The 15,722-nt window shown below is 36.7% G+C and overlaps 1 protein-coding gene across 3 annotated transcripts in view; it reads right to left on the bottom strand.

Moving 5' to 3' along the window:
- Positions 1-15,722, bottom strand: part of Tsg101 (tumor susceptibility 101) — a 60,772-nt gene that overhangs the window by 19,593 nt on the left and 25,457 nt on the right. For all 3 annotated transcript variants that reach the window (XM_026414489.2, XM_026414490.2, XM_077797516.1), the window contains 2 exons: positions 15,498-15,564; positions 3,018-3,109 (listed from right to left, as the gene is read on the bottom strand). In XM_026414489.2, coding sequence (XP_026270274.1) covers positions 3,018-3,109; positions 15,498-15,564 — 159 coding nt within the window. The remainder of the gene's footprint in view (positions 1-3,017; positions 3,110-15,497; positions 15,565-15,722) is intronic.

The raw sequence follows: 15,722 nt of genomic DNA, 5'->3' as shown, positions 1-15,722 counted from the left end.
AAGGTGTTTTTATTATTCAACAGCTACTTTTACTGCTTAGTCAATGCTCTTGGTGAGCTACATCTTCATGAAGAAATGGTTTTAAGTTAGGCTGGTCAGGAAGCTATCTGGCAAACAAAAAAACCTATAAAATGGGACAACAAAACAAATTCTCATTTTCTTATTAAATGTTATTCAAAACCAAGCTGAAAGGAGTCAGAGTTATTTTAAGTCTCAAGTTCTGCATCCATCTTCATTCTTCTTTATCATGCTCTCATAAGAGGATGCCATGAATACAATCTCTATTAACTTCACGTTTCTTTATTTTCTTTTTAAAATTTTTGTGGTGCTGCAGATCAAACCTAGGTTTTGCAAATGCTAGGCAAATGCTCTACCATTGAGCTACACTTCCTCACCCTATTTCATTTTTTTTTTTTTAAAGAGGGAGAGAGAGAGAGAGAGAGAGAGAGAGAGAGAGAGAGAGAATTTTTAATATTTATTTTTTAGTTCTTGGCGGACACAACATCTTTGTTGTTATGTGGTGCTGAGGATCGAACCCGGGCCGCACGCATGCCAGGCGAGCGCGCTACCGCTTGAGCCACATCTCCAGCCCAACCCTATTTCATTTTTAAACATTCCTTTTACTTCCCTAATTGCTGAAGATAGCTGAACTAACACAGAGCTGCATCAAAAGATGTAATTATTGGTATCTTCAATCAGGTATTTTATATCATTAAATCAAAACCTATAGAGCAAAAGTGCCAAGTTTCAAAGAGAATAAGGAAAATTAATCATACTCATGCTTTTTCATGGCCTTAATGACAGAATAATTGCACAAATCCTAACCACTAATACACTTAGAAAATACTATTTGTGAATATTAATATTCAAATGATACTCTTGTTTCTGCTTCCCTTTATTACAATTTTGAAGTTCAGCAGCATTCAACAGATTGAAAAAAAAACAAGTAGGTAAATAACAAAGTGTAAAAAAACATTTACATTAAAGAATATCCATAAAATGATAATTTGCTTCTAGCCTAAAATAGCACTCTTTTTAAAAAATGTGATATTAGTTGATGTGGTTGTCTGTTCTAAAAATCATACATGAGGTCTCACTTTAAATATACTCTTTTCCACGTAAGCCTATTTTGGATATATGGAAATCATCTAAGCTATAACACTGAAATGAGAGCATACAAAAGATCTTTATAAGTTCAGCTTCTCTACAGATCAAAAGAATCATACTACCATTGAGAAATAGGGTGACAAATTTTACAATTCCTGTTTTTGTTTTTATTAAGTTTGAGATAGGGTCTTGCTAAGTTGCTGAGTAAGGCTGGGCTTAAATTTGTAATCCTCTTGCTTTAGCCTCCCAAGTCACTGGGATTACAGTCATGCATCACCACAGCTGGCACACAAATCCTGAATTATTTATTATGTGTGAACTAAATCAGAGAGCTTACCAAGATTTAGTGTGCTTTGCTTATTAGGGACCGATGAACAATCATTCATTTAGGTTTCTTATTCAAATTATTATATTGTAAAAAGAGTAAGGATGAACACATTTTAATATAGCAAAACCACAGAAGAACCCAATAACTAGAGTGTATCAATGACAAAAATAGTGGAAATAAACCATGTTTGGAGAAGGAGGGGCATATACATCACATCTCAGGATGGCTACAAGTTATCAGAATATATAACAGAAAAGCAAATTTCACAGGATCCTCTATATTTGGGTACTCAGAAAAATATTTTAGCAGTGTTGAGAGACTGGAAGGTGGTAGTGGTGGTAGCAGATTGGTGAGGGTAGGGTCTGGCTGATCATGCAAAGGAAATAGGCATTAAACAAATCTTACAATAGGAGAATAACGGGAGGAGGTGAGGTAACAGAAGTAATGGAATAAGATCACATAGGGCCCTTCAAGGCCTCAGAACCTTGGATTGAGCTCTGAGTGAAACAGAGAAGGTTTTGAGTAGAAGAGTGACATAATTTATTCACCCTTTAATAGGATCACTCTGTATGCTGTATTAAAAACATAGCAGTATAGGGGACCAACTATCGAAGCAGAGAAATCTTGTAGGAGGCTTTTGAAGTAATTCAAAAGAGAGATAATGGTGACAAATCAGTATTGCATATGAGACTCTAGAACATTTTGAAAACAACAGATTTCTAGATGAGGAATCGAGGATGACTCTAAGTTAGAATACAGGATAGACATCACTGGAGATGGGAAAGCTGTATAAAAATACTTGAGAATTCAGTTTCCCTATATTGCACTTGAGATGTCCACTAAGTACCCAAGTGGAGATACTGAGAAGGCAGTTGGATAGAAAAATCTGGAGTTCAAGATGAAAGCTAGAAACATAAACCTGGGAAATGCAAGTACAGAAATGGAATTTAATGCTATGAGACTTGAGGAAATCAGGAGACTGAGGATAGAGAGTACCAAGGACTTAGCTGTGGGGCATGGGAGAGAAGGCATATGTGGTGGGACAGGTAGGCACACATAGATATGGCAGTATGTAGAAGTTCTCTTATTGCTTTATTTTTCTCAGTTGAAGAAAACATTTCAGGCAACTCTAATATATAACTCACACACACAAACAAAACTAAAAAAAAAAAACAAACAAACCCAAAACAAAACACAAAACTACTATTCTTAGTTGACCCGCTCATATTAACTACTCATGGTTTTTATTTGTCCTAAAAATGTCATCTTTTATATATAATCAGGCCAGAAAAACCTAGGTAACCTGCTAGTAGTTCAACAAGCAAAAGTTTCACCAATGAAAACATGGCAAATAGAAAAATATGATGAGAATTAATTAGATCTATTTTTTATGCTTGGTAAAGATTCATTTATATAATGATTAATCACTTACTTCAATTTTTAGATAACGGGACACTGACCACAAGTTTTTTCCTCTAAGAAATGAAGAGTACTATAAAATTTTACAGGTAAAAAAGAAATGCACTTATTGTAGTAGGAGACCTTGATTTTCTTATGTGGAGAAGTACTAAAAAGTACTTACCAACTGTGGTCACAGGAGGCTGGGAAGGGTACTGGGCACTTGTTGTGGCAGGGTAAGGACCACCAGGTGGATAAGGACAGCCTGGGTAACCACTAAAGGGGGGGAAAAACCCATCACATGTTAATAATATTCATTATTTCTAAAAAACTTTATTCCAAAACTTAAATTGAAATATCAAAATATCAACTAATGAATTTACAGTTTTAGAGCTAAAGGTATTTATTCAAGTAACATTTTATGGAAATGTCATTAATGACACTGGATTTAAAGCAAATGATCAAATACTCTAGGTTCGGTCTGATTATCTGAAGGTCACCTTCACAGCAGCAGAAAACAACTACAGTATTTCTAAGGGCAAAAATCCAATAGTAACATAAGCAACAAATCTTTTACAAGAGAAACTTCTGTTCTGATCTCCTCAACTATAAGGAAATGCTAGTATTTTATTTTTGCTTGGGACTTATCAGTAACCTTTACAAATAATCAATATGAAAATACTCTTTAAATAGCATTTAAAATATTTCTTCTTAATCTATGGGTAGTTTGTGTCACTCAAGTATTCATATCAAAGTCAGAAAGAACTTTGCTTAGAGGTATTTTCCTTCAAACACCTAACCTATCTGTAAATATCATTTAGTACTATTCCTGACATGCTCACCTTTCTCTATTGAACATGAAACATCATTTCTATGTAACTTTAGAATAATGGTCTTAAATTACATTCTGGAAGATCACTTGAATATACGAAGACTCCTAACACTCAAATATTTGAAAACATTTCCCCTTCAGTCTTCTCTTCATTAAGTTAAATATTCTTAATTCCTTCAACAGAATATAATACTCAGATCGAATGGCTTTCCTCTGAATGTGCATTGTGAGTTTTTCCCTTGTAATATAAAAGAAAAGTATAACAGAATGATTAGCAGCCTGTTAGTTGGACAACAATCTTGACTATCCTATTTTAGCTAGAAGGTCTGTAACATTTGCAATTCTAATCAAGCCCTCAGTAAGTCCATTAAAATTTCTGATTAAATTAGAGATCTAGGGCTGGGGATGTGGCTCAAGCGGTAGCGCGCTTGTCTGACATACATGCAGCCCGGGTTCGATCCTCAGCACCACATACCAACAAAGATGTTGTGTCTGCTGATAACTAAAAAAAATAAATAAATATTAAAAAAAAATTAGAGATCTAGCCCAGAGCTCATTCAGAATTCATGGCCAATTATCTTTTTTCTGTGCAGTGTTTCAAAGATGGCATCTATATTATCAGCTTATCTTTTATTACCTGTCTACAATAAAAGTTTTATATAGGCTTGCTGAAGATTCCGTGTGGTCATAATTTTTTTTATCAGTATAAAAGCAAAATCAAAATGGAAAAAATTAAGCATTTTTATTCCTGGTGGATGCATGTTGAAGGCTACTGAATAGTACTTTTGTTTCTAGTCTTGTTAGAAACTCAGGATATAAAGGAAATAATGTCATTCCTACTGAAATTACTAAGTCTACTTTTTAAAAAACTGGGATAAACTATTCTTTTTTTCTGGAGTTCCTTTAATTTTACATACTTTTAAATATTATCTGTAATCATATTACTGAATTTCAGCAATTAGGTATAAAATTCTCCTAGGCCTACAGATACTCATTTTGGAGAATTCCTGGCTCTTAGTTTGCTCAACTTCCAATACCTCCATGGCATTCTCCCTGTTCATGGCTAATATGCTTTTTTAAGTTAAAAAACAATTGAGAAGTACTATTTTCTGTCTTTGTAGATTACTAAACATACCCTGGTTTCTCTTCAAACTGTACACATCTTTTGCATTTTACTAAAGCTTTCTGTAGATTAAAAAATTTGCCCTTGAAGCAAATCTTTTTCAAAAATTTTAAGAGCCCTTTTCTGACTTAAGGCTTTTTGAAACGAATTTTCCAACTCTCTCATATTCCTTTTTTTTTACCCTTCAATTTTTAAAACTATATTCAAGTACTATTTGTAAGTATTTATTATAGGAACTAAGTATAAATCCATGACTTCCTCAAAAATGCTAATAACCAAACTGAGGCAAGTTCCCTGTTAGATGATGCAAGTAGAAAGGAAATAACAAATGCTACATAAAAGTTTAAATGACGTACAGTTGAAAATCAATACCAGCTAGGGGAGATCAGGGAAAGTTTGGGCAGACCTAGAATACCTATGAAAGTTGCACCTTTATTCTCTTTTAATTCTCCTACTTGTAATCCTATATTCTTCAGTCCTGGAGTGTCTCCTTATTTTTTCCTTAATATATTTTGATTTTTACACCGTTTTTTGCCTTTTACACTACTGTGCTAGACTTGATAATTAGCAAGTTCCTCCCAGTTATAAATTGTTATGACTCCTTGCTGCTCCCTCCATCTCTAAATTTATAATTTTCTTCTATAAGGTTATCTGCATAAACCAGTTCTTCTATCTATGAAGCCATCACTAAGCTCCTACCTCTAAACCAGATGTGATCTCTCCTATAGAGCTCTTTCTTTACCAAAGAACTTACCATTTTCTAGCTTTTCTAATATCAGGAACTATTTTTTAATAACTGTTAATAAATATGCCAAAACTAGAACAAGAAGATTTTTAATTTTGGGCAGTATTGGGGATTAAACTTGGGCTCTACCACTAAACTACATTCCCAGCCCTTTTTATTCATTGAGACAGTGTCTCCCTTAATTGCTGAGGCTGGCCTCCTGTGTGTGATCCTCTTATCTCAGTTTCCTGAATACCTGAGATTTCAGGCCTTGCCACCAACCATGTCCAGCAAATCACTCTTGATATATCTTTTAGTTTCCTTGTTTGTACACATGCTGCCGGTCCTAAATAAAACTTTAAAAAATCTTGATTACAGGTGAACCTAACTACTATGTTGGGTTCTAATAATAAAAAATAAAAATAAAAATCTTGAGCTTTAAAAGGAACCATAAAGATCATCTAATCTAACATTTTTAAAAAATTTGTTCTTTTTAGTTATGCATGACAGTAGAATGTATTTTGACATATCATACACACATGGGAGTATAATTCCCATTCTTGTAGTTGTAAATGATGTGGGGTTATACTGGTCATGTATTCATATATGAACACAGGAAAGTTATATCTGATTCTTTCTACTCTCTTTCCCATTCCCCTTCCCCCCTTTTCCCCCATCCCAATCTGGTGAACCTATCACTCCCTCAAAAAGAACATTTGGTCTTTGGATTTTTGGTATTGGCTTATTTTACTTTGCATGATAGCCTCCAGTTCTACCCATTTACTGGCTGTTGAGAGCCACAGCCGAAGGGGCCCCAACAAACTTCCAGCTGCCAGCTGATGATTGGCTCACAGCAGCCCCAGCAACTTCTAGCTGATTGGCTCCTCTGCGGTGATGCTCACTGGGCTGTTTCCACGCCCTTTCAGACTACAGAGCTGCCATTGGGGGAATTTTTTGGCTCCGCCCACACGACCCAGCCAACCGGCCTCAAGAGCAGGAGGAGTGTGGGAGGTTGAGAGGCTTGTGGGAAGCCTGTGGTGGCAGTTGGGCTCTGAGGATTTTTCCTGAGGAGCTGTGTGGTGTGGTGTGTGGTTGTAAAAATAAAGTTCGTTTCTTTTGACAAGTGGCTCCTGAATTGTGCCCAGCCAGACTGCGGCATTTGGTGGGCCACACGGGGAACGACTGAGGGTGATAAGGTAAACTGCTCGCCCCTGAGGGCGGGGCGAGAGGATGGGTAGCCATTTTAAGATTCTTCTTTTGTTTTGTTTCACTTTTAAGTTGCCTGTCCCTGGAGATAAGTGAGATGGAAGAAAAACCCGCTCACATCTGAGGAAAAACTATTTGCATCTGAGGAACAGATAGGGAGAAAGATGGACATTTCAGGAGGATAGAAAGGCTATAATGATTTTTTTTTTCCATTTTTGTTTCGTTCTGTCTCGGCTTTGTTTGGCGTCATCTTGTTGGGTTGTATTATAGTAGAAATATGGGATCAGAAATTAGTAAAAAACAAACCTAAAGAGTGTTAAGTAAACTCTTAGAGGAAGGAGGCATCCCAGTAAAATCAAGAGCAGTCAGGGCATACGTTGATACAATACAAAAATGTAGCCCATGGCTTTTTAAGGAGGAGTTGTTAAATATATCACAATGGAACCATCATGGTGAAGATTTAAAAAGAATAGAAAAGAAAAGCCCAGGGACTCTGCCAGTTGGCACACTGCTTGTTTGCTTAGTCCCAAGCCTTCAGTTCAGACAATGGTAGAGGAAGGAGAAGACACTGATTCAAGTAAAAAAGAAGGTCTCTCAAGTTAGTCAGACAGAGGAAAAGATTCAAGTAAAAGAGAAGGTCTCTCGAGCTAGTCAGACAGAGGAAAAGATTCAAGTAAAAGAGAAGGTCTCTCAAGTTAGTCAGAGAAAAAGATTCAAGTAAAAGAGAAGGTCTCTCAAGTTAGTCAGACAGAGGAAGAAAGTTTAGAGCAGAAAAAGCCATCAGGGGAAAAGTTACAACAGGAGGCTGCTACTAACACCTTTCTATCACCAGAGGGTGTAAGTGTCCAACCAACAACGCCACCTCTACAGGAGACTGCTACTAACACCTTTCAATCACCAGAGGGCATAAGTGTCCAACCAACAGTGCCACCTCCATATGCTGGGAGGCTCCCAACCCCCGCAGTTGATAGTTGGGATCCTGAGACAGGATCTCAAATATTAACATGCCCTATTTTTGAGGCAGGAGGGCAGCGAATTCACCATGCTTTAAATTTCAAAAAAGTGAAGCAGCTAAAAAGAGGCTGTAACAACCTATGGTCCTCAAGCACCCTTCACTGTAAGCATGGTCGAATCCATTACCAACTTGAACATGACGCCAGCAGATTGCTAATATGTGTAAAGCTGTGCTAAATGGAGGTCAATACCTGTTATGGAAGGTTGCCAATGAGGAATTTTGCAAGGAGACAGCTAGGCGAAATGCAGCAGCTGGTTATCCTCAGAGAAATCTAGATATGTTGCTAGGAAAGGGACCTTATGAGGATCAGCAGCAACAAATTGCATATGATCCTGCTGTATATGCACAAATTGCTGCAGATGCGGTTAGGGCATGGAAGATTTTACAAGGACATGGAGGTTTACAAGGTCAATTATCTAAGGTAATACAAGGAGCTAATGAACCTTAAGCTGAATTTGTAGATAGGCTTATTCAAACAGCTACAGAACAACCAATGCCATTAATAAAACAACTGGCTTATGAGCAAGCGAATCATTGGTGCAGAGTCATAGACCATGGAAACATGAAGATTTAAACACATATATTAAATTATGTAGAGACATTAATGAACAAGGGCAAATCGTGGCAGCTGCAGTAAAACAGGCTTTAGATGCCAGAGACATTAAAGAACAAAGGCAAATCGTGGCAGCTGCAGTAAAACAGGCTTTAGATGCCAGGCCAAGAACATGCTACAATTGTGACAAACAGGACATTTTAAAAGGAATTGCCCCATAGGAGGAGGGTTTAACAAAACTAGGTATCAAAGGAGTAGCATACCGGGTATTTGCCCACGATGCCGTAGAGGGAGACATTGGGCTAATGAATGCCGTTCTCAAACCACCATAGAGGGCACTCCATTATCAAAAAATGAACAAGGACCAGGTGTTTATCCATGATATCGTGGAGAAAGGCATAGGGCTCCATTGCCAAAAAATGGACAATGCTTCGGGCCCCAAAACCACAAATATACAGAGCACTGGAAGAACCCAGCAACCCCATCAGGGTAGTGCCCAGGACACATTGCCCATTAGATCCCTCATCAGACAAACCAGAGGGAGCGCAGGGTTGGACATCTGCGCCTCCGCCAGATCAGTACTAACTCCAGAGATGGGAGTTCAAATCATTCCCACAGGGGTAAAAGGACCCCTTCCCAAAGGAACAGTAGGGCTTATTATTGGGACGCAGTTCTTCTACTCTAAAAGGACTTATGATAAGTCCTGGGGTAATTGATCCCGATTATGAAGGTGAAATAAAAATTATAGCCAGTTCTCCAAAGGGTATATCAGTAATTTCACCAGGAGATAGAATGGCACAGTTACTAATAATACCCAGCCTACATGATAAATTTTCCAGTCGTACTGTAGAAAGAGGTTCCAAGGGATTAGGCTCCACAGGTGTAGATTGGGCTATGCTTTCTTTAAATTTAGATTCTCGCCCCATGCTAAAACTAAATATTCAAGGACATGAATTTAATGGGCTACTGGATACAGGTGCAGACCTTAGCATCATCTCTCATCAAGAATGGCCAAAACATTGGCCATTACAACAAGCCACTCAAATGCTTAGAGGCCTAGGAGTCGCGACTAATCCCCATAGAAGTGCAATGGTATTAGATTTGAAGGATCCTGAAGGATGTGAAGGAACTATACAGCCATATGTATTGGATCATCTTCCCATAAATTTATGGGGATGAGATGTCCTAGATCAATTAGGTTTGACATTAACCAATAACATCATCCAAAATGCACCCACTATTATGACTAGACAAGGTTTTAGGAAAGGAAAAAGATTAGAAAAACAAGAACTAGGTATAGCAGCACCAATACAAATAGATCAAGGAACGGACAGACATGGGTTGGATTTTCAGAAAGGGCCACTGAGACAATAAAAATTACTTGGAAATCAGAAAGACCAGTATGGGTTCCTCAGTGGCCCCTGACTAAAGAAAAGATACAAGCAGCCCATGACCTGGTCAAACAACAATTAGCGGAAGGACATATACAAACTTCTGAATCTCCCCATAATACTCCCATTTTTGTCATCAAAAAGAAATCTGGTAAATGGAGATTATTGCAAAATTTAAGAGCCATTAATAATGAGATGGTTATTATGGAACCTGCTCAATCGGGGATTCCTCAATTGTCTGCTTTGCCAAAAACCTGTTATAGATATTAAAGACTGTTTTGTTTCAATTTCAATTCATCCTGAGGATAGCCCATATTTTGCATTTACTATCCCTGCACTGAATCATGAAGGTCCTGATCAGAGATATGAATGGAAAGTACTCCCTCAAGGGATGGCTAATAGCCCAACTATGTGTCAAATTTATCTTAACAAAGTAATCCAGCCACCTAGAAATCAAAATCCTGAACTACAAATATTTCACTATATGAATGATGTATTATTATTATTTTTTTTTAAGAGAGAGAGGAGAGAGAGAGAGAGAATTTTTAATATTTAGTTTTTAGTTCTCGGCGGACACAACATCTTTGTTGGTATGTGGTGCTGAGGATCAAACCCGGGCCGCACGCATGCCAGGCGAGCGCGCTACCGCTGGAGCCACATCCCCAGCCCTGGATGATGTATTATTAGCACACAAAGATAAAAACACATTGCTAGAATGTTATGCCACACTTACAAACTTATTAAAAAATTATAATCTAGAGATAGCAATAGATAAAGTACAATTAAATTTTCCAATTAATTATTTAGGAGTTCTATTATCCTCAACCATGGTCCGTCCACCAAAAATTCAAATACGAGTAAATCAACTCAAATCACTTAATGACTTTCAAAAGTTATTGGGAGACATAAATTGGATAAGGCCTTATCTAGGCATACCAACAGGAGAGTTGGGACCTTTATTTGATATCCTAAAAGGTACATCAGATCCAAATTCACCCGAATGTTAACACCTGAAGCAAGAAAGGCATTAAAAATCATTGAAACATATATGGAAAATATGCATTTGGATAGAATTGATATACTCAAAAGCAGCAAAGGGAGTGTTTGGAATTTCTCCCAATAAAATTACTACTCCATATACTATGAATCAAATTGATGAATTAGCTAATGAGTTAAATACTTGGGCAATAATCATGTGCAAATCTAATGTTTCATTTGATAACCACTTACCATCTAATCCTTTACTGTCTTTTTGGTCATCGCATCCTATAATTTTTCCAAAAATGACAAGAAAAACACCTATCATGAATGCTCCAAATATATTCACTGATGGGTCAAATAATGGCACAGCAGCAATAGTTACACCTGATCAAACTTTTACATTTTTAGTACCCAAACAATCAGCTCAAAAGGTAGAGCTTAATGCAGTATTACAAGCTTTTGTGATGTTTAAAGATTCTGTATTTAATTTATTTTCCGATAGTCAGTATATAGTTAATGCTATAGTATCCCTTGAAGATGCTGGTAGGCTTTCCCCTTCCTCTGTTCTCTCTTTGCTTTCCACTATACAAAGTCTAATCTGGGACAGAAAAGATCCATTCTTTATAGGACATATCAGGGCACATACAGGATTGTCTGGAGCCCTTAGTTTGGGCAATGATTTAGCAGGTAAAACCACACATGACATACATATTTTCTCTACACTAGAAGAAGCTACAAATTTTCATAAAAAGTTCCATGTCAATGCTAATACTTTACAAAAGCGTTTTAAAATAACTAAGGAACAAGCTAGACAAATAATAAAACAATGTCAAAATTGTGTGACCTTTTTATCACAAGTTAATCTTGGAGTCAATCCTAGAGGACTGATACCTAACCATATTTGGCAGATGGACGTCACACACCTGCCAGAATTTGGAAAATTAAAATATTTGCATGTTACAGTTGACACTTCTTCCGGATTTTTGATGGGCTCCCTTCATGCCGGAGGAAAAAAAGATATTATAGCTCATTTCTTACAAAATTTTGCCACTGTGGGCATTTCAAAACAGTTAAAAACAGATAATGCCCCTGGTTATACTTCTACCTCTTTTAAACAATTTTGCTCATCATTTGGCATTACTCATATAACAGGAATCCCATACAATCCACAGGGACAAGGCATAGTTGAAAGAGCTCGTCAAACTATTAAAATGTACTTATTAAAGCAAAAAGAGGGAATTGGGAAGGGGTATATATTCCCCAAAGATAAACTTAAAATAACACTTTTTACTCTAAACTTTTAAAATTTGGATTCATCAGGGCTTAGTGCTGTGGAAAGGCATATGTGTCCAAAAAATGTACATAAGCCCAAGGTACTTTGGAAGGATATTCTAACAGAAAATGGAAAGGTCCTGACCCAGTAATTGTCTGGAGTCAGGGGTCTGTTTGTGTGTTTCCACAGGGAGAACAGCAGCCGATCTGGATTCCAGAGAGATTAACTAAAGTGATTTCTACAGACCAAAAAGAAGATGATTTGGCTCAAATCCATAACAGCTGATATCCAAAACTCCAGTTTGGCTATCCTTACATCTGTGACAGAACCAGGATGCTTTTTTCAATATCTATTTTATTATTACCCTTTCCCACATCATGAAGTTCTATTTTGTTTTTTGAGCTCATACAGACCGAGGTTAATGTTTTGCTGATCAGTTCTATTTTTTGACTATAGAGTTTTTAAACATTGCAATGGAGATTTCACCTGTAAAAACTTATAAGGCCTTTACTATTATGTTATGTGTTGTACGTATTATATTATGTGTGCACACTTGTGTTTTATGTTTTATGTTTGTATGTACGTATATCCATATATCATATATGATGAGCGCTCATGAAAAAATGGATCTAAATAATTTTTTTTATTCACATAATTTAAATGGTTTAATTTAAATTGGGTAAACAGCTGTTGAGGATTGTTTTAAAATGTGAAAAAAAAGGAGGTTAACAGATCTGTTCATTTACTTTCACCTTTCCTTTTCATTATATTTAATAATTCTGTTCAAGATAATGTAAATTGTTAAGAAAATTGTGCCTTCTGGAATGTTACATAATTTTTTCTTTAGCCATTATTGCCAGAATTCCTATCTTCATCCCAGTGCTGGTGAAGACAATGATAAAACCAATCTACAGCTTCTGCAATAGCCATCACTGAACTGCTTGCAGAACTTCCCTGGACTATGTATCACTTGTATGCATTGTGAACTCACTTGTATGCATTGTGAACTATCTGTTGGTGCAGAGACTTGTGGTAGTGTTGGGGTATTTTTGCTGATGGTGTCATCAGTGGTACAATTTTTCCAAAAGGAGCCGTCAATTGGCTTAGTGTATCTTCCTCCCTTCTGCTTGTCATGGTCATTCAGCTAAAATTTGGGGGCCAACAGAGGTGAGGCAAAGAACCTCACCCCCGCCGCTGGTACAAAGACCTATCCACAGGTGTGGCTGTATGCTGAACCGGTAGTCAATAACGGGTAAGATCCAATTGCAATGGTACCAACCTAAGACAGGAGGCTGACGCCTTGAGGTCAGCTCATCCGAAGACGGGTAAGGACCATATGTACTATTGGACAACCTAAGGCAGGCACAGTCCCTAAGCCACATGCTTGTTGTTTAAACAGAGAGCGGGAGATGTTGAGAGCCACAGCCCAAGGGGCCCCAGCAAACTTCCAGCTGTTTACTGGCAAATGCCATAATTTCATTCTTCTTATGGTTGAGTAACATTCCATTGTACCACTAGTCCAACTTTCTATAACTTTCTCTTACATTCACCATTTTAAGATAAAGTGTCTTGGGGCTGGGAATGTGGTTCTAGTGGAGTGCTTGCTTGGCATATGTAAGGCCCTGGGTTGGATCCCCAGCACCTTAAAAACAAAATAAGACAAAAACAAAAAAATTTTCCAGAGTCTTGAGTCACCGATTTATTAATTCTCCTTCAAAATAAAAGATAAGACAAAGGTTCTGAAGTTCTTCTGCCAAGACCTTTTATATGCAGAAAGATAGAGGTGGCAATTAAAAGTTACCCTTAACAACTCATTAACATATTATGTTTTGAGATTAAAGGTCACATGGCGGGAGGGGGGGGAGGGGGTGGGGCGCATAAAGCATTAAATCTTTGAAAATAAATCCCAAAAAGGAATTTCTTACAAATAAACTCAAGTAACAAGTAAGATCGACATTTTTGCCAATATTTTCAGTTTCATCTACAAGTTTATTTTAAATGACTTTATTGTTCAGAAGTCCATTTCCTATTGCACTGTAAACAACTAACTGTTCCCTCTAGATCCAATGTTCCTTTTTTATTACCAGCTATAAATACAAAGGCTTATGACTTCAAGGCTTAGGACTGTATTTCTTCAACTCAATCAGAAAATTTATGGGGGGGCTTGAGAAATCTAAAACTTATACATAAAGAAATCATTCTGTTTTGTTCCTGACAACATTATTTTAGTTTCTGCTTACGTATGTAAAGTGACAAAATACTTACAACCTTATAAAGTTGATCCCTGAAATCAGGAAAGGCCCAGAAACAATATGTTTGCTAAATTCAACTTTCAAGATCGTGGATGTTATATGCGTACATATATATATTTATGTATGACAGGTGTTTAGGAAATCTGGTTTCGTTTATCTGTGAAGGTTATGAGTTGGTTATGTAAAGCTAAGAAGAGTTGCAGTTTAAAATTTCTTATTCTTCAGAGTAAACTGGAAATGTCATCTAGGCACCAGTAAACGCCAGTCATGCATTTTAAATTACAAAGACCACCTTTGTATTTGTAGAGTATCACTGGAATAAACACATTTAAAACATTAATAATTACTCTTTGAATTTCTTTATTATTATTAACAGACTGATTTCATTATTAATTTTCATGTTATTACAAATGAATACTAAAGGTTGATAATATAGGTAGACTATCATCTAAATTCATATGAATTAATAGATTCCCTGTAATTTATAGAAAAAAATTTAAAGGGTATTAAAATATTTTTATCAGCTGGGTACAGTCGTATGCCTATAATTTGCAGTTACTTGGGAGGCTCAGACAAGAATTTGAGACCAACCTAAAAAATTTAGCAAGACCTGTCTCAAAACAAAATAAGGGGTGGAGGATATAGCTAAGGGGCACAGGGCTTTGCATAGCATGTGTGAGGCCCTGGGTTCAAAGCCTTCTGCTGAAAAAAACATTTTTTTTTTTTTTGGTCCCTGAATTCTTTATAACTACATTACTCCATTAACATTTTGACTATAGGCTGGGAGCCGTGGCACATGCCTGTAATCCCAGTGGCTCTGAAGGCTGAGGCAGGAGGATCATGAGTTCAAAGCCAGCCTCAGCAACTTAGCGAGGCTCTAAGCAACTCAGTGAGATCCTGTCTCTAAATAAAATACAAAAAAAGAGCTGGGGATGTTGCTCAGTGGTTAAGTGCCTGGGTACCAAAAAAAAAAATAAAATAAAATAAATAAAAAAATAAAAAACCAATTATCTACATTAAATATATAAAGTTCCTAAAAGGGAAGTAGCTAAAATTTCAAGGTCCAAAACCAATTGAGATCATTGTCATTAACCATCCTACCCTTTTCTTCTCTGCAAATAAGATGGAGCTGTTTTTTTCTAAACTGGAAAACTCCTTTCAATATGTATCATAAAATTCTGCCAATAAAACAATTTTTAGCTTAGACTGAATTGCAACTAAATTTATTTTAATGCTCTAGTTAGTGACCATTGTTTTGATTTTAAGTCCAATACAATTTTGAACACAATTTTTCAGAAGATAATTTTTCATTACCTGGGATTGGGAGGGTATCCAGATGGGTAGGCAGAGATTCCACTTGGCATGCCTGGCATGTAGGAGGCTAAAAAACAATTTTTAACATTGTAAAATAATATGCACAGCCCTGAATATGGATACAATTTAAAAAGACAGACATCAGTGTTAAACCACAGCAAAATTTCATACAGTTACAAAATCCAAATTTCAAATTCAAAATAGAACAAATATCTGGTTCACATT

Source organism: Urocitellus parryii, chromosome 4 (assembly GCF_045843805.1).
Source record: "Urocitellus parryii isolate mUroPar1 chromosome 4, mUroPar1.hap1, whole genome shotgun sequence".
NCBI lineage: Eukaryota > Metazoa > Chordata > Mammalia > Rodentia > Sciuridae > Urocitellus > Urocitellus parryii.
The sequence above is the reverse complement of the archived record's forward strand: the minus strand, read 5'-3'. Positions and strand labels throughout refer to the sequence as shown.